The sequence below is a fragment of the Chaetodon trifascialis genome, chromosome 13 (assembly GCF_039877785.1).
Source record: "Chaetodon trifascialis isolate fChaTrf1 chromosome 13, fChaTrf1.hap1, whole genome shotgun sequence".
Lineage (NCBI taxonomy): Eukaryota > Metazoa > Chordata > Actinopteri > Chaetodontiformes > Chaetodontidae > Chaetodon > Chaetodon trifascialis.
The window spans coordinates 27805116-27823874 of record NC_092068.1 but is presented as its reverse complement, the minus strand read 5'-3'; the positions used below and the strand labels follow the sequence as shown (position 1 = coordinate 27823874).

Sequence of the window (18759 nt, the reverse complement as noted above, 5' to 3'; positions counted from 1 at the left end):
TAAAATGTGTATCCATCACTGTTTTTGTTTTCATTCTGTCAAGTTCTGTCCTCAGAGTTTTTGCCACTTTGCCTCCATCTCTATGTCCGTCTGTCCCTAGTGTGATCGTCAGCAGTGTGTCAGAGAATGTACTGAAGTCCAGATAACCCCACCCCCCTGGTGTGTACTGTAACACCAACGGAGCGCTTCCTAAAAATATAACACTGTGTACACATCTTTAATACGCGTGTGTGTGTGTGTGTGTGTGTGTGTGTGTGTGTGTGTGTGTGTGTGTGTGTGTGTGTGTGCGTGTGTGCACTCTCTTTTAAGGAAAGGTATGTTATCATTCTTCACTTGAGCTTCATGCAAAATGATAACAGAGGTGAGATACATGCAAAGACACACTGAACACACACACACACACACACACACACACACACACACACACACACTCATGTGAGGTGTGAGAGCAGAAGAGGAGATGATGACATGAACTAAATGTCTGCTCACATTCTCCTCGTGTCTCTGTATCACTGTATGAGTCATTATCACTCACACACACACACACACACACACACACACACACACACACACACACACACACACACACACACAAACTCAGTGCGGCTGATGGTTTAAGCCTTCAAAACAAACATCATTTGTAAAGCTCTGTGGCTGAAAGAATATATAATCTTCATTATAAATTAGTGCCGTGATTGTTTTTTCCTGAATTATTTCATGTATAAAATGTCACAAACTCCCAACACCAAATCTGATGTCTTCAGATAGTTTGAGACATTCATTTTCCAAGTTCAACTTAAATGTTAAAAGGAATTGATCCAAAAACTGTCTGACAATGACAATGATTTGAGTATTGCTGCATGCCTTTGCAGCACAAGCATCATGATATAACACAAACAACACACAAAAAAATGAAAGAGTTTATTTTCCAAGGTGAAAGTGAAAAATGTAATTTTTAAAAACATGATTCCCTGAGGCTGAGGCTGTCCTTTAATTAGTCTGTGATGTGTGACAGTTTAATAGAGGAGCCCTGGAAATCCCCAAGGGTCATCTTTTGCACACAGGACCATAACTTCTTCATACAGGACCAACTTGCTCTCACAAGATAGAAAATATCACCTCTCAGGACTCGAGTCCATGAATAGCCTGTACACTTAAAAAAAAAACAAAAAAACAACACATTCATACGCGATAACTCAATGACATAGTTTTGACTTGTCTGTTGAGGCTCTTTTTTAGCTGCACTGAGATACATGTTCATGTTATATGCATTTAATATTATAGAAGACATCACACCAATCTTTTCTGGCTGGGATGTCTTTATGAATATATATTTTTAAATTCCATCAGCACTTTTTCAATTCTTTATTCTATTATATTTGATGTGCATTGTTACCATGTGCAAATATTAATGAATGAATAAACATTATATTATATAAATATACCATGTAGAATTCAATGGAACTATGAATCAAGCTGAATTTAATAAGAACCACAAACAGGAAGCAGAATCAGCTTTAGGGGTGCAGGTTAGCACTGCTGCTAACCTGCTCCGAGCTGATAGAAATAAGGACAAATATCTCCAAAGTTTAAGTGCATTTTAAATCCCTGGTCATCAAATATCACATGTTTGAATATTAAGTGGATCAAATAATTTAAAATCTGCATGTTCAACTGATTGAGTGTATAACAAGTAACTAAATAATGTCAACACCTTTGGTAGATCAAAGAATCCAGATTCACCTCAGGAGGACAGATTGTTTCACACAAAGTTTTGTTGTGATGGTTGGCACAAACTCTGATCACCTGGAGCTGTTTGGAACAAGATAAAGCCTTGATTGTGCTGGAGATGCTGTGGACTTTGTGAAAAGCACAAATTGTTGTTTAAAAGTTCAGCTTTGATGAAAAGGTCATGAGTTGCAAGAAGGAAGGCTTTTTACCCGTGAATCTGAAGCTCTCCACTGTTTTATTGTCCCTGTTAAACCCTGAGGAAGGACACTGTATTCACTTTAATTACATGTGGTGGTTGTGGTGTGGTGAGTATCAAATTGAGACGTGCTTCCTAAACTTCATGAAACTTCTCTGAACTGAGGCTGAATGGCATTGTTTCATTGTTAACCACTCGCAGCAGTGTTATTTCAGTATTACAGAGGCCCACAACATATTTGGACAAACAAGTCAACGTCCTCATCACAGTTCAACATAAAACAATCAATTTGCAAATATTTGCTGGAAACTAAAGAGCTTCTGGTTATGTATTGTTGCTCACCACCGTGTTCTGAAGAGTCACATGGTGTAACCACTGTTTCAGATGAATCGAGAGGAACTCTGTTCTTCGCTGCAACACATAGACTCAAAGGCCTGGAGGAAACTATCACAATCACAAGTTCTCCAGAAAAAAGTCACAGCCTCCACAAATTCTCCATGCTGATTAAAGAAGCCTCGAGAAAAATTCTGTCACCATATTTAACCCTCTGTCATCCTGCAGCCATGAACAAATGTCGCTTTACTGCACTTTGCAATAAGACCCTGCAGCAACTTACAGGACATGCTGCATTGTTTGTTTTTTTTTATTATTGCATAAAGATGCCATTTTAATCATTACAACCACACCCAAAAATAAAAAATAAAACCAGACGACGACAAAAACTTTGCATAGAATCAGCATAACCACTCACTGCTGCTAACTGTGGCTACAAGTCTTCAGCAGTCCACAGTCTTTATACTGTGCGGGTTAAGATAAGTTCCAGCTGAGAAGGAGCCAGCTCCCAGCCACCAAGAAAGCCACAGCCAGCCTCTACCTGAAAAGTAAGCACATGAAAACACAGCCCAACACCTCTCCACAAAACACAAATGTCCAGAGTTTCCTCAAACCACTACACCAAACAGATATGTGGGTGGCATCTCATCCAGCTCATAAGAACATGCACAGACACATTTCCCAAAATGTGAAACTATTTCTTTAAGTGGAAGACATGGCAGCAATGACTGTGATGAGTTACAGAAGAGTTGCTGCTCTTTAAAGCAGGCAATGCACTATCATTAGAACTGATTATCTGTAATTAATACAGATGAATTATCTGTGTTTAGCGAGAGTTGATGGAAGCAATAATTATTTGATGATTGGCTTGCTGACTATCAGGGAAACTAGTTGTGTTCAAGACACACAGTGAGAATGGAGGGTCTACACTGCTGTTGGTGGATTTTAAATTTAACTTTGTAGTCTGTCGCACCAATAAAGTGACCAAACAGAGAAACAAAGACAGACAAATACAGAAGAATGGACTGGGACTGAGACCTGCATCCATTGTGTCCTAATACAATATCTAACTTCCTTTTGATGCCAGACACCAGAAACACACACATGCACATACATAAGAGTTGAATAGCAGGCAGCGAGGCACCGGGCCCACTTCCTCTGCTGTAGATGGAGACGATGGAGGGGGGGGGAGGGAGAGAGGGAGGGAAGGGGAGAGGGAGAAGGCTGGTACAAACTTCGGTCTCACACATATTTCAGTTCAGACCTCTGGACACAATCTGCTCTCATCTGTCTGCTGCTGGACGGACTGTCACCGACAACTCAGCTGAGTGAACTCGAGCATTTCTTTGTACATTTGTTCATCTGTCTGACTCTCTGCAAACTGGCAACTAGAAGGCAGTAATACACCTTAAACGCCTGGAAAAAATCTGGACATCTGATGCTGACCACTGACGACTAGCTGACGAAGTGCTTTGCTCAAAGGCTCCTCAATAATAGCTGCTGAGGAAAAGGAGAGCAGCCACTTTACCAGCTTTGTCAAGATTTCCTCAGGTCTGCTGTAGTCCCCTGCGTCTGTATCCTAAATCAGGTAATGTGTGTGTGTGCGTCCGTCAGGTGGTTTCTTCAACACAACGTACCGCCCACAACTTGGTCTTCAGACATTTATGCTCTGATTTTCAGATGAAGTCACTAAATGTTTACTCAAATATTCAATATCACAAATTTGAAGTATTTCAGTTTTCACCTGTTCAGCGTTTTGTTATTAATTTAATCTCTGTGTTGAAAACCCCTCTGAAACAGCCAGTGGTGGAACGTAATCTAAGTGCATTCACTACTTTAGTACTTTACATCTCAGAGGCAAATATTTTTACTTTTTTTTAGCTTTAGTTACAAGTTACTTTTCAGGCTACATTTTTTCATACCCCTCCTGTCCACTGAAAACCATGTATCCCCAGATGTGTTGATTTTTAATGACTTAAGTAAATTTGGCTGATCAACACTTTTACTTAAATAAGGTTTTGAAGGCAGGACTTTTACTTGCAGCAGAGTGTTTTCACAGTTTTAGTACTTGTACTTAAAGATCTGAATACTTCCTCCACTACTGGAAACAGGCAGGGTAGCATTGGTCAAGAAGGAGCTGTCATTTCAGGAATTAGTGCAGGAAAAATAGGCCAGTTGTGTTGTTTATGAAAGATTTTTAAGAGCTTTAGTGAATACAAAATGTTCTCAAGCAACAGGTTTAGTCCAAGTTTGGAGTAAAAGATGGAAATGTTTGATTCATTTATTAGTTTTGTTTCTAATTGAACTCCCTGCTTTTCATTCATATCACATTTTCATTATGTGAACTTATTAATGCTAAAAACTTCCTCAGGTCTGAGTGATGTCAGCGCTTCATCATTTATTATTGTAAAGCAGCAGAGGAAAGAGAACGAGGTGTGTGTGTGTGTGTGTGTGTGTGTGTGTGTGTGTGTGTGTGTGTGTGTGTGTGTGTGTGTGTGTGTGTGTGTGTGTGTGTGTGTGTGCTCGCTATCAAGACAGGATGCAGAACAATGCTGAGTGCGGGATAATGGGCACAAATGCGCACACACGTACACAGACACACACACACACACACACACAAAGGTCAAGCGAAAGTCTATACAAGGAAGTAATATTGTTATTAATGATAGTAGGAGTACTTGTGAAATACATAAACACACACACACACACACACACACACACACACACACACACACGGTTTGTTCAAAGCCTTTGGGTTTCAGAAAAACAGGATGGGTGGGGAATTTCACGGATATTTAATAAATAGCAAGTAATTTTAAAAAATCCCAGATCTCATAATAAACTCCTAAATTCTATCAAATTGTGGTTTTCTGTCTTTCTTCCCTGCAGGCAGATTTTTTTTAATCTGACATTATGACAGTCTGGATGATGAATCTGAACTGAATGCTGAAGTAAGAAGGGTGAAAGTAGTACAGTTATTAATGAAGTTTAAAAAGGGGAAAAGTCAGTGCAGTGGGTGAGAAATGCATCAGTAATGTTAGCGCAGCACAAATCCAAAATGTTTTTCCTTCTAGTGGGAACTTCCACATACTGCTGAAATGATGGCAGAACACTGCACTCTGCAGCTGTTAAAATCCCCCAAGACAAACACTGGAGCTCGCAAATACTTGGTCAATTTAGCATTAGCCTCCTCGGCTACCAGCTCGCTGGGGGACAATGTCAGCAGCAGAAATGACACCACTCATTTCCCATCATGTCTAGCGATGGACTGCTTATGGTTTCAAGTTTTAATCATTAGTTGTATTTTAGCTGTATTTTGTTAGTGTTCTGCACCAGACGAGCAAAACCTGTACCGGATTTAGAGTGATGCATGATGGTGTTTCAGCACCGAGTATTAAGTATTGCATCTTGCAGTTTCCTGAATGTTTGATTATCTATCTCAGACAGGTTCAGCTGAATGCCTGAAAAAGTCAAGAGTAGGCAACAGAAACTGATTTGAACAAAAGTTAAAAACAAGCCAGCTTACACAATGTCACAACAACAAAGTTCTCTCATGTCGCAAACACCAAACATAATCTGGATTGGACCAGCCAGCATACCATGAACATTACTGAGGATTAACAAACATTTATTCAAAGTCACTACAAGTTCCAAGAATCAAAGAAGTAACCCTAACCCTAACTTTCATATACTCTGTGTGCAATGAACACGAAGCCTCGAGGAACTACAAGCCAACTTAGGACATCGAGTCTTGTTTGTATTGAGAAAAAATAGCAGCGGTGCTCATTGCATAATAAACACACACATCCATGTCCACAGTGACAGAAAGAAGGACGCAAACTGTGTGTTCACAGTCGACGTCTAGTTTTCCTTCCCCAGAGACAGACAGAGGCGAGTGTGGGAACCGAGAGCGAAGCTAAACTAAGACATGGGCACAGACGCTTTTATTAGTGTGGTCAGAGGGAGCACGGGGCGGGGGGGGGGGGTCACAGTGTCAACATTACACCAGAACACACACATACACACATTTGCTAACCACACTTTCACACAAAGCAGGTGTTACTTTGAGTTTGGTTGAAAGGCATTCTGGGAAATGTGGGAAATAGCAAAGAGAAAGAAAGACAAGAGAAACGCACCAAAAACAAAAAACAAATCCAGTGTTACACAAAATGAGTCCCAAAATGTATTCAGCATATAAAAGATTGAAGATATACATCACACATGCAATTTACAGGAATCCATGAACGAGACTGTGTGAAGCCTAAATGCGAAAGATGACACCTGTGTGTGCTGTCCGTTCCTCAGGTGAATCTTGCACCTGCAGAGCTGAGAGGTAACCTGTGAGCCTGTAATCGGTCATGGCAGACTGGAGCCTGCTGGGAAACTTCCTGGAAGAAGTGCAGGAGCATTCTACCTCTGTCGGCAAGGTACGACACAAAAACATGCACACACACTGCACCCATTGCACAGCACCAGTCGGACTTCCTCTACACATGCTGGAGAAAGATAAACAGATGTAAACACACTCAAAATACAACTTTCATATATTTCCAAATCATCCTGTTTATTTTGTGTGTCCTGACTTTTGGTTTCTCTCCTAGAGTCCTCTCATGATAAACAGATGTAAAGTTTATGTCAGTGTCCTGTAGGTCTGTTAATTTACATTGTACAATCATCAATGACAATGAAGAAATCATTGTGTAACTCCTAAAGGTGGTAAATACCTGCAGTTAATAGTTTAATAGTTTAGAAGAAAAGAAAAGGAGAGGACAGTTGTACCATGGCTGGTGGAGCACTGGGAGTATAAAAAAATATAGCACACACCAAAATCCACAACTCAACTAAAATCACCACATTAACTAGAAGAGTGGTGCATGTGGGTGAAACAGCCGCCGATCACTTCCAGTCCTGAACGGCCAGTTAAGAAGAGTGAGGAGTGAACAGTCAATGCCAGTATACAGCACAGCAGTCATTAAAACAGTCATTTCCAAAATGTGGCCATTGAGGACGCAGTCGTAAGTGTGCACAAAAACTATTAGGCTGATGGTTTCACCAGTGTGTCAGATTAGCTGCAGTCAGATACACACTCGACACGACAAACCATATCCCAGTCAACAGCGAGCGGACCCCCACAACACCAACCACACCTGTGACTGTACCCTTAACCATCAACCCTAAGATGAGCAGCTAGATAAAGAATGTTAAAATAACCGACAGCCAGCCTGGAAACTACCAGAACACTGTCACAAATCTGCCATTCTGAACTGACAGCTTCGTTACCTCGCACCAGCCGGCAGTCATCATCCAGCTTTAGCAAAAATAAGAGTCATTTTAATTATAGTAATTAAAAAAAGAACAATACCTAGATGCTACCCAAACAATAAAAAGGCAAGTGGTGATAAAAACCACAGGTTTGTCTTTCCAAAGCATCAAAGAGGACAGCAACATGGAGGGAGCACACAAAGCACCTTAGTCCATGGGCCTGCTCATTAGACCGGCCTGCTCATTCCCACCGGATTGGCTAATGCCCCTGCTACAGTTAGCTCTTAAAAATAAACTAAGGTCACATTTAACATCAATTCTAATGATTAATATCAATAACGATTCATCCCATCTTAAATTCATAGTTTTAGAAACATATCATGAGAGCCCCTCAATAATTTCTCCTCATGCATTATTCAATTTTTAGCCAGTTGCACCATTCATTTCAACTTTATTATCCCTGATGACTGAAACAAAACACATGAGCAGCATCTGCAGGTGAGATGAATAACTGACAATATGAGCTCAGTAAAACACTACTAAAATAAAACCTTCATGTGAACCCAGGTCAAAATGTAATAATACACACATATTACATGTAATATAATTTAAGTTTAGAAAAGTAAGTGCAAGCACACTTTTAAGTATATCTGACAAATACTTAAAGTGTACTTCTCAATAGATGTCATTAAGTTCTACCTAACTGTATTAAAATGAATATAGAAATTTTGCAATTCTTAAAGTGGTGTTTCAAAGTACCTATAAAAAGAGCACTTTATTGTAAGTGTAGTACGGAGCCCCCCGGTGACATTGGATAAAAAAAAATAATGCGTGGCCACGGAAAAAAAAAAAAGAAGTATATATTTTTTAGATAATGCGTGGCCACGAGATAATTCACCTTCAGTAGCGGGATCTGTCGCCTTTAGAGTGATTTGAGTGTTGTTGAGTTGAGCGTTATTATGGACAATTTTGAATTAATTTCATTTCATTTTAATATTGGAATGAATTACAATGACATTCTCCATTCTCAAGTTTCACCACTGACAGATCCCAGTACTGAAGGGGAAGTATCTCGTGGCCACGCATTATTTAAAAAATACATACTTCATTTTTTTTTTACTGAAGGCCAATTATCTCGTGGCCAGGCATTGACTATCTCGTGGCCTCGCGTAATTTATTTTTATTTTTTTATCCAATGTCACCGGGGGGCTCCATAGTGTATCATAAATTGTATTAACAATTTTTTTAAAAGTGCACTAAATTCCAAATACTTCTAATAGTAATGAAGTGTGCTTATGACAAGTACACCTCCTTTGTAATACATAATTAACATGCCTAATTCAAGTGTACTTTAATTCCACTACATTTTATTTCAAAGACATTGATGATATAATACAAGTGTGCTGAGTGCTCATGAATCCTAATTTCATACTGCAATTTAAGTATATTTTTTTCACCTGGAAATGGACGACAATGGTCAAATTTTCTTACAGCAGTTGTTATCCAAAAACTCCTTCATTGCAGCGTCTACTATTGTTTCATATGATTGTTTGTGAGGGTTTGATATATCTTTTTGTTTGTCTTGTTCTTGTTCCACAGGTGTGGCTGACCATCCTGTTTATCTTCCGTATCCTGGTGCTCGGGACTGCTGCCGAGTCGTCATGGGGAGATGAACAGGAGGACTTTGACTGTGATACTGAACAGCCGGGCTGCGAGAACGTTTGCTATGACCGAGCCTTCCCTATAGCACATATACGATACTGGGTATAATATACAGAACTCAATGACACGTGATGTGATGAAAGACAAAATGGTGGAAATAGAGGGTTTGGGTGTAATATCAGCTGATTTAAAGGACCATACTGGTTATTATGACTATTTTAATTTTTTAATACAAGTGACATATACTTCATGGTAAGCTATCACTTATTTTTAATATTTATTTGCTTCTTTCCTTCCAGCTATTGTTCGCCTTTAATTTCAGAAGAGAATATTTTCTTAATTTTTTTACCACATGATTGAGTGTTCCAGCCTTTGAAATCTGGGCATCACTATCCATTAATTTAATTGCTCTTAATGATAAATCTTGCTGATGTCCTCCCAGGTGCTCCAGATCGTGTTTGTGTCCACTCCCAGTCTGATCTACATGGGCCACGCTATGCACACTGTCCGCAGAGAGGAGAAGAGGAGGAGCAGAGAGGAGGAGGGAGGAGAGGGTGGAGGGAGAGAGGAGGACCCAGGAGGAGGTGAAGGAGGAGGGGAAGGAGAGAAACAGGGGAGGAGAGGAGAGAAGGATGAAGGAAAGGAAAAAAGAGAAGGTATATCATCAGGTCGAGTCCGTCTGAAGGGAGCACTGCTGCAGACCTACATACTGAGCATACTGATTCGAAGCATCATGGAGGTACATGCTACTGTTACTGCTACTGTTAGCTCTATGGAGCCTTCAGCCTCTTTTAGCTAACTGTTGTGGGTTTTATGGAGCATTTAGTGTATGGCTCAGTCTCAGTATCCATTTCTAGCAGCAGCAGGCAGCTGTTTTCACACACGCAACAACTTCCAGAGCTGAAAAGTCAACACAGAAGCGTCAAAACCTGTAGTTCCTCGAAGGGCCCCCCAAGGCTGGCTCCAAAAGACAGTCAATCCTCACAGACCCCCATATTAAAATGCCCAACTTTGTAGCATAAATGAACATGTTTGCAGCCTGGTACAAAAAATGGCTTTGGTGTCTATAGCTAATTTATTCATTCATAACAACTGCACAGGAGGTGAATTTCTATATAACTCACTCATTGAAATTATATTAAGGCCTGAAGTTACGCATAATTATGGGCATGGCCACTGTGAGTGACAGTACTACTAGCACTAGGCTTCAGCAACCAGGCTTCATTCAGGCCTCCTCAGCTCCACTCCGGTCCACCTCTTGTCCACTTTTGGAATAGCCGAGAGCTTGGTGGAGTCAGGCACTGCTGAAACGGAAATGGCCAGAGCCACTGAGCTTCACAGTGGCTCTTCAGAAATCTATAAACCTATCCATGTTTGATACAGGCCACACTACCAGCCCAGCACCAAATGTCACAAAGTTAGGAACTAGCTGGTGAAGACCACTGGTTTAGCAGCGAAAGAGCAAAAAGTAGAATGAATGTTGGACTTACAGTCATCAGGTAACCAGGAACATGACATGAAATTATCCGTAATATTGCTCTATGTCTGCTAGATGTGTGAATAAGCAAACTTGTGGGTTTGCGGGTTTGCTAAAAAAAAAGCGATGTGCTGTAAGAGGTCAGTTCTTGTGCCCCTTAAGTTGCCAAAAAACGAATAAACATGTACAAATACGGCTTTAAATTTGTTGCTTGCTCTCCGCTCTTACTGTTGACTTTAATTAAATTGTTCAGCTGTGCTATAGATGTAAAGTTCTGGCAGAAGTACAATTAGTATAAAATGAACTGCTGACTGTGCCTGGACGTCCACACAGGTGGTGTTTTTATGTCTTCAGTACTTCCTGTATGGAATCTTCCTCAACCCTCTGTATGTCTGCAAGGTAAAACCAGAAATCTAGAGCATTTTCGGTTCATTCGATGTATAAAACATTACATTCAGATCACTCAGTCATATTCTGTGTTATTTCCTGTCTCTCAGGCCTGGCCATGTCCACATCCAGTGAACTGTTACGTCTCCAGACCAACAGAAAAAAACGTCTTCATAGTGTTCATGTTGGCTGTGTCAGCTGTCTCTCTGGTCCTCAGTGTGCTCGAGCTGCATCACCTGGCCTGGAGACACTGTTGCAGGTAGGAAATGTATTCCTCAACAAATCCATGCACTGCACTGCAGGTGATTCCCACATGAAAAAGAAAAGCATTCACGGATCTTTTTCTTAACTTAACAAGCAAGAATCATCTCATTTTGATCACAAAGTGAAGGCTAAACACTAAATACTCAAGTCTGAAAGCTGAACTGAATTAAATAAAAACCAACAACTGCCTTTAAAAAGGATGAAATTAATGTTAAAACTTATACTGTCTGTAGTAATGAATAGACAGATTTTAGGGGAAGGGGAGTTCCACCGATTTTACAGATAAAAGTCAATTTACTCATCCTGAGAGGAATTATTCAGCCTGTGAAAGAACAGAGTTTAATGTTGTCTGTGGCTCCAGCAGAGCTTTAAAGTATGACTAAAGAAATCTCATGATGTGATCAGGGTCATCTTGGATTGGGTTGGAGGACTTAAAATTTGTAATACAAAGCCTGGGTTACCAGCTGTGGGCAGTGGCGTTGCTGGGGTCTCTTGGGGCTCCAAGTAAGAAATCCCTGGGGCCCCCACCCCACCTGCGCACACCGTAAAAATTTGTTTTTTGCACACATAAATGCACATTTTCTTGGACATTTGAAATGAGTACTGAAAAAATCGATTAGTGGTTCTCAAAGTGAGGTCCAGCCCAGGCCTATCAATAATCCTTGTTGTAAATAAGAGGCCGGGGCCCCCCTAGTGGCAGGGGGCTCAGAGCAACTGCCTGGCTTGCCTGTCCGCAAGCCCACCCCTGGATGTGGGAACAGACTTTGAAAGATGTTTACCAAGCAGGGAGGGTCTGATGAAAAGGTACTGCTGATTGCATTAATGTAGAGTGCAGAGTATCGTGATAAACTGGGTTAGGGTTAGGGTTAGAGTGATTTCAGCCAGAGACTGAAAGTCAGGATGTCTCGGCCTCGATGCATCAATTTTGACCCCCATCTTCATGGGAAAACAATACTAAATAATTGGAGTAGCTATTTACGTAACAGGTTAAAAGGTAGAAAGTAGAAAAAGATGTCATTTTTGCGACATCTAAAGTGCCTTTCCCATGTAGAGAGTCCTGCAACTATTTCAAGCCTTTGGTGGTCCAGCTTTTACTTCCTGGAATTAAACAAAAAAGCCAAACTGTATGATAAAAACCCATGTGGGCCTGAAATGTGACTGCCCACTTCTTCTGGGAATCAATAGCCAACTTCAAGTACATGAAGTAGTTTAAAAAGTCAGTTGTGTTCAATCATTATGTTCATTGATCTAATTCTTCATGGTGAGATTGTTCTGTTAACTGGCCAAAACTCTTCATTGCAGGCGGTTCTTCTTCACAAGGAAGACCGTCACTCCCGCTAACGCCTCGCTATCCCGACAGCTCTCTCTGTCTCCTCCGCCACCATCAACCCCGCCTCCAGACTTCAACCAGTGTGTGATTGGCTCCTCGCACTTCCTGCCCCTCCCTTTCCCTAACCACCGTCTAGCTAACCAACAAAACTCTGAGAATATGGCCACAGAGAAGCACAAAATGGCTGCTGCCGTGGGGGAGGCGAACCTCCTCCAAATGAGCTGCTACTCGCCCAGGTGGCAGGAGACAAATAACAATCAGATCCAAGAAGGCGGATACCTGACTGACACCAACTGCTACAGCCCTGAGCGCAGGGAGATCAGCTGCCCTCTGATCCAAAATGACGGCTCAGATGGGCTGTTGCTGTGCCCGAATGGAGGGCTCTGTCAGAAAGATAAACGCAGATTCAGCAAAACCAGCGGAACGAGCAGCCGAACGAGAGCCGACGACCTCTCTGTTTAGAGAGGGTTCAAGTTCTCACACGTCTGCTACATGAACAGAGACATGTTTGAGCCTTTTTAACACATAATACACACAGATTCCCATCCAAGATGGCTGGAGGAATCAGAGCCCAACCACGTAGCTTTAGCCCTGTTTTTCTGCTTTGTCTCGGCTGCCATTAGAATGAGAAAAGCTTGATTAGGAGACTTTTCTGATTAATGCTTCCTGTAACAGACAATCCTTAAAAATGGCTCCTCCCAACGTTCAATCTTTTAGACTTGAAGGAACGACTGAAATCTCCCATCTACAAGCTGCTCATCAAAATGATCTACAAGCTGATCCACATGCTTATCTACAGGTTGATTTTTGGTCATAGCTGAGGACAGCGGTTGCTGGGAAGTCACCTGTGGACATGAAGCACACCAGCATGTCTTTAACATTTCTTTACTCTTTAAAAGATATGTTTTCTTTTCTCGTTGTCATAAATTGTGGTTTGTGAAACCGTAGTTATGCTGGTTTACTACTGGTAGGTTTCTACTGCACTGTATTATGGTAGTTTCACACAATGGCTATGAACACATCTGGACTGAAGCACAATAGACTGCAGTCTCTACAATCTGAAATGTAGGTTGTGTTGTTTAGGATTACTATTATTATTATTGGATATTTGCCATGTTATACTTTCATAAATATTATTCCACTTCAATAATGTGAATGCTGCATGTTAAAAAAAATCTTTGCAGATAAAACTATGCAAAACCCTGTAGATTCTGTTCTCTCTCTAAAGAAAGAAATGCAGTGTTGTTTATATGATGGACATGAGAGACACTCCACCCTGCATTGCTCACTGGATTTCTTAGGTTTTCTCTGGATGTGATGGTAGGAAAAGCAAAGTATCCAAGTGTTCCTTTAAGCTGGTATTAGTATGACAGTGTCGTAGCATCCACAACACCAGGAAAGTGAAGCAGCTAAATGGAATTCAACCATCATTCATTTCATTACTTGCGCCAATGCTTTTCCTACTGTGACATGTCAAACTGTTCTTTGGAAAAAGGGCCTGTGCATTAAACTCTGTAATGTTGTGTAATGAGGTTAGGAAGGAAACGGCCAGGCTTTAAAGACGGGCAGACACACATTCAGAGTCATTTTAAAATAAGGCTTGCTTTCTGCCATTTGTTGTGCAGAGCTTTGGGGTGATTAATTGGCTGGACAATCAATGATCTGGTTTTCAGATGATCAGATGGATTTCTGGCACAGCAGAGAAAATTCCATCTCCTGTCTTGCAGTGTGAGAAATCCCATGTTGAGATTTTCCACTCGACTGCTGTCAGAAGATCCATTATCAGCTGCAATGTTTTACTCTTTACTTTACTCTTAATGTCTTCTATCTATCGACTGCTTCTGATCAATTTCAGGTGTCGCATTCCCCCTATATCATATCAACAATTTAAAAACGTAGAAACTTAGTATTCATATTTGGATTAAGCAGAACAGTGGAGCAGGGACTGGCTTCTTGGCCTCTAGTCCCGAATGTTTTCTCCAAAGTACAGAATCTTTACGGTTCTTAAAACAACTTTCCCATCAGGCTGTCTGACTGGACTGCAAATCAGTGGACCAAAGCTCTATTACTGAGCAAATGTCATGGTCTGTAGGCCCTAACACTGTCATGAGGGGTTGTTGTCTTGTGTGTAAGTGAGGTTGCTAACCAGCTACTGAAACAGTTACTAGCAGTTATGGATTTAAGGACATTTTTTGTGAGGAGTCAGTCTTCACCACCAGCCACAGAAAGTGGTTCAGGACCATCAGCATCAGCCGTGGGCCGATGTTTCAGGTCTGTGAATCCACAGCTGAACACTGAGCCTAATAGCAGTGAGATGGTGAGGCGACTAATGTTGGACTAATTTGGACTGCTGGCTAGTTAGCCCACCCACAGGACATCAGAGAATTTATTATTATTTATTTTTCTTCCTCTCTGTTGACGCAAAAGCTACCCACAAATTTCTGCTCATAATAGTCATCATTTGAAGAGTTAGACAGGGGGAAAAGGGCAACAGCAGACAAACAATTGTTTTAAAATTCCCGCAACACTGAGGCAACTCTCATTGATCCACAGACCTTTAATACTCTGACCAAAAAACACCTGGAAACATGAAATAAGATCCAGATGATCCACTGCAAAATGTAAATATATTTAGCTCAAAAAGAAAGATGTTTTCTGCTTTCAAATTAGCAGGCGGTGTACTCGGCTTCCCTGTTTCCCACATTGCAAATTCCAGAAACATATACAGACAGTCACTATCCGTGGAGTCTCAGGTTTCAAATGACACGACCATCATGATCTGCTACATGAAGTGTAGCAACCACAGAAACCAATAGCAGTCTGAGCTGAACAGGAGGGCCTCCTTCTCTCCTTCCGTGTGAAGATCAAGCTAATCGCAAACGATTTGGCAGATGACTGATGCTTGCAATAGCCAATGAAATTCTGAACATGTGGATATGCCATTTCAGTGCGTTATTTACAGCTCTGGTGATCAACACAATTTGAACTGATTAATATAGCAAACGGCCTCAACAGAAAGACATATGGCCAAAATATAGGTATAGATAGGTATAGGTATAAATATGAACATACATTTGGGGTAAGAAATTAGGTGATCTGGGACATTTGTGGGTCCACATTTCTATGTCCACATACATTTTTAAAAGTTTACCTGTGCTATGTGTCAGTCAGAACAGCCCAGCCGCTGTCACTGTGAATCATCAGTATGGCTACTAGAAATCACACTGCATCATCTGAATGTGCTTCATATTTCCACCAAAAGACTTCCTTTTTAACATGAGAGCTGGATGAAGACAGACAGACAGACAGACAGACAGACAGACAGACAGACAGACAGACAGACAGACAGACGTCAAGACACTTAGAAAGTTGGCTGCTAAGAAATGTTGGAGAGTTTAACAAAGGGGCATTCTGGATTTTAAGAAGCATGATTCTCATGGCAGCTGTCCAGCTTGGAATGGGGCCTGATGGGAGAATTCCCTGTAAGGTCATCTGAATACATCAGGAATGTTTGGGAACTGCGACCCTGAAGGGTTTTTGTTTTCTTTCCCATCTGTGGCAGCCATGTTTACACCGCAATCCTGCTGTATCTGCAAAAATACCCTCCAGCTTTTCATTTAACATGAATTAAAAATGCTCATCATCATGTTACTTCCTAAATGATACTGTTCATTATGTTAAAAGAAAGGCCATTCCTGAATCATGAAGCAGTCTACCAAGCAGGTGTTTCACATCTGACAGCTGATTAAATGACTAGCTATAATTAATAACACTAAGGTAAAATGACAAAAAGTCAGTATCGTGGAGAATAATTTTATATATGGATGAAATAATCATCAGAAAGAAACAAATAAAAATAAAATAGTTAAGATGCTAATTTGCTTGAAAGGTCAAAACGACAAACATTACATGGAATATGGCAACAACAACAACAAAAAAAGAAAGAAAAAAGAAAAGAAAGAAAAAGGAAAGCACGTGTAATGGAAGCTGAATTATACGGAAGAGATTCACTGGAAAATCTTAAATTGAAAGTTAGAACTGAAAACAAAAAGAATTCATAGGAACATTGGAAATGAAAAATTCAATGAAAAATCACAAGTACACGCAGGTATATTTGTGTGGACAGAGTGCCCTCTTGTGGCCATATGTATTCATGAGTATGCACCATTTGTTTCTTTCCACTCTGCAAATATAAGACCAACATTGACTCTCCTTTAGCTTTGCATTTTGTCTTTAAAAACTCCTGAGGGAAATATCTGGTTCTTAATCTGATAAATGCACCTTTACATTCACCAGACTGTGTCTCTCTGCTGTTTGTTCCTCAGCGGGTCGTGTGCTGTGGGATTTTAGAGCTTTTGCATTGAAAACAGTTGCCTTGTGTTGCTGAATATGAGCTATAAGAGTCAAAATAGCACTATCATTTCCCATTTTAATGCTGACACACACTTGTCTTTGGAGACCCTCATATGACCTCACATCCTGTATGTTCTGAGCTCTCTGTGTCGTTTGTGCCAGCAGAGTCTCGTCATCCTGCCACAGCCACCACCTGCTTCTCATCCATAATCCTGTACTTGGGTCATATATCAGCTGTATTTATATCTCAAAAGGGAGGCCCTCGTTTGCAGCTGGCTCCTGTGTGTGTGTGTGTGTGTGTGTGTGTGTGTGTGTGTGTGCGTGCGCGCCCTGTTAGGTCGCTCTCTATAACTACATTGCAGACACGATGATAAGAAAGTGCTGTTTTAAAGTAGCACTGATATGCCACCCAAACTTAACACTCTGTCACCTGTGATGCACCTAAAATGTTTTATCGACTGATTTGCGCGTCGGCACGCATAGTGGTGATATCAAATACTGCAGCTTTCTCTCTTGCTAATGAAACTGGTACACCTCAGCTCACTCTCTCAATATGATGCCTTATTGTATCCTTACAGTCACTGTTCAGCTTATTTCCTTGAACACAACTCGAGTCATGACATGCATTTTATTTTGAAACACCCACTTGGACCACCAGGATCCACAAGTCTGACATGTGACATATCTGGTCTGATAACTTCTCCACCCTCCACATTCATTTTAAATATCCACATCCACAAAACTGTTTTCTTTACCTCCAAGAAAACTGTCATATGTTTTATGTTTAGGGCTCCAACAAATGCTGGCACAGATTATTTCCTTACAATCTGATCATTTTTCTAATTTATGTTTTCAGTTTCTCATGTCCATTACATCTGTGTAAATATCTTTTGCAATATTACACATTTTTACTGTGTTATATATTTTTCTATCATGTCCTTTCCCAAGGCAATAGTATTCTGATACTCTTGTATATAATGTACATATATCTAGTTGATTTTATTCTGTATCCTTTTTTATTCTGTCTGTAACTGCTTAATTTCCCTGGCGTTTTTATCTCATCATTGATTTTCTAATTGTTCTTATGAGTGTATGGTCTGGGATGCCCTTATAAAATGAGATGATACAACTCAAAGCTTTATTCCTGATACAGTTAATTAAATTGTTGCTTAGAGATTGCCATTCAGCCATTCATCCTCAGCGTGACTTCCTGTACCTGTTATGTGAACGGTGTTCTTTTGTCTTTCATTACAAAGGTCGGTGTTATGAAATGCATTTTATTGTGTAATACCCACTTTGGCCACCAGGTGCTACTAACGCCCCATGGGTCTGTCCTTGAGTTTAAACAAAGATACCAGAGGCCATGAAGGAAAAAGACATTTAAACCAATGTGATCACCAGAACTACTTCATAGACAGAATTAACTGCAGCCATTTCTTTGGCTTTCTCCATTTGGAAAAACGTGCTGCAGGTGTGCAACGTGCTCAGCTTTGTGAAGACACAGGTGGACTGATCCAGTCACGTCTCTGCTGTACATTGAGCTTTGATCGGGTGGACACTAACCCTGACAGTGGGCAGCACCTGAGCTGCCCTCAGCCGCCTCAGTTCCTAGAAAGATTTCATGGGGGGGGGGGGTTAACACACACTGGTCTGATGAAATGAGAAGACAGTCAAGTGAACTTAAGTTACTGGTTTTAGAAACAATTTCATAAGAATATTTCACATTTAATTTTCTCATCAATAAATCTTAAGCTTAGTAATTGT

General features: G+C 40.7%; 2 protein-coding genes across 2 annotated transcripts in view; one reads left to right on the top strand and one right to left on the bottom strand.

Moving 5' to 3' along the window:
* Positions 1 to 18759, bottom strand: part of LOC139341288 (uncharacterized) — a 209831-nt gene that overhangs the window by 15617 nt on the left and 175455 nt on the right. The window lies entirely within an intron of this gene.
* On the top strand, positions 3521 to 13847 carry LOC139341168 (gap junction alpha-5 protein-like). The gene is made up of 7 exons (XM_070977540.1): positions 3521 to 3848; positions 6566 to 6687; positions 9122 to 9286; positions 9627 to 9923; positions 10995 to 11060; positions 11159 to 11307; positions 12615 to 13847. The coding sequence occupies exons 2-7, from the start codon at positions 6619 to 6621 to the stop codon at positions 13102 to 13104; spliced, it is 1236 nt and encodes a 411-aa protein (XP_070833641.1). The 5' UTR covers positions 3521 to 3848; positions 6566 to 6618; the 3' UTR covers positions 13105 to 13847.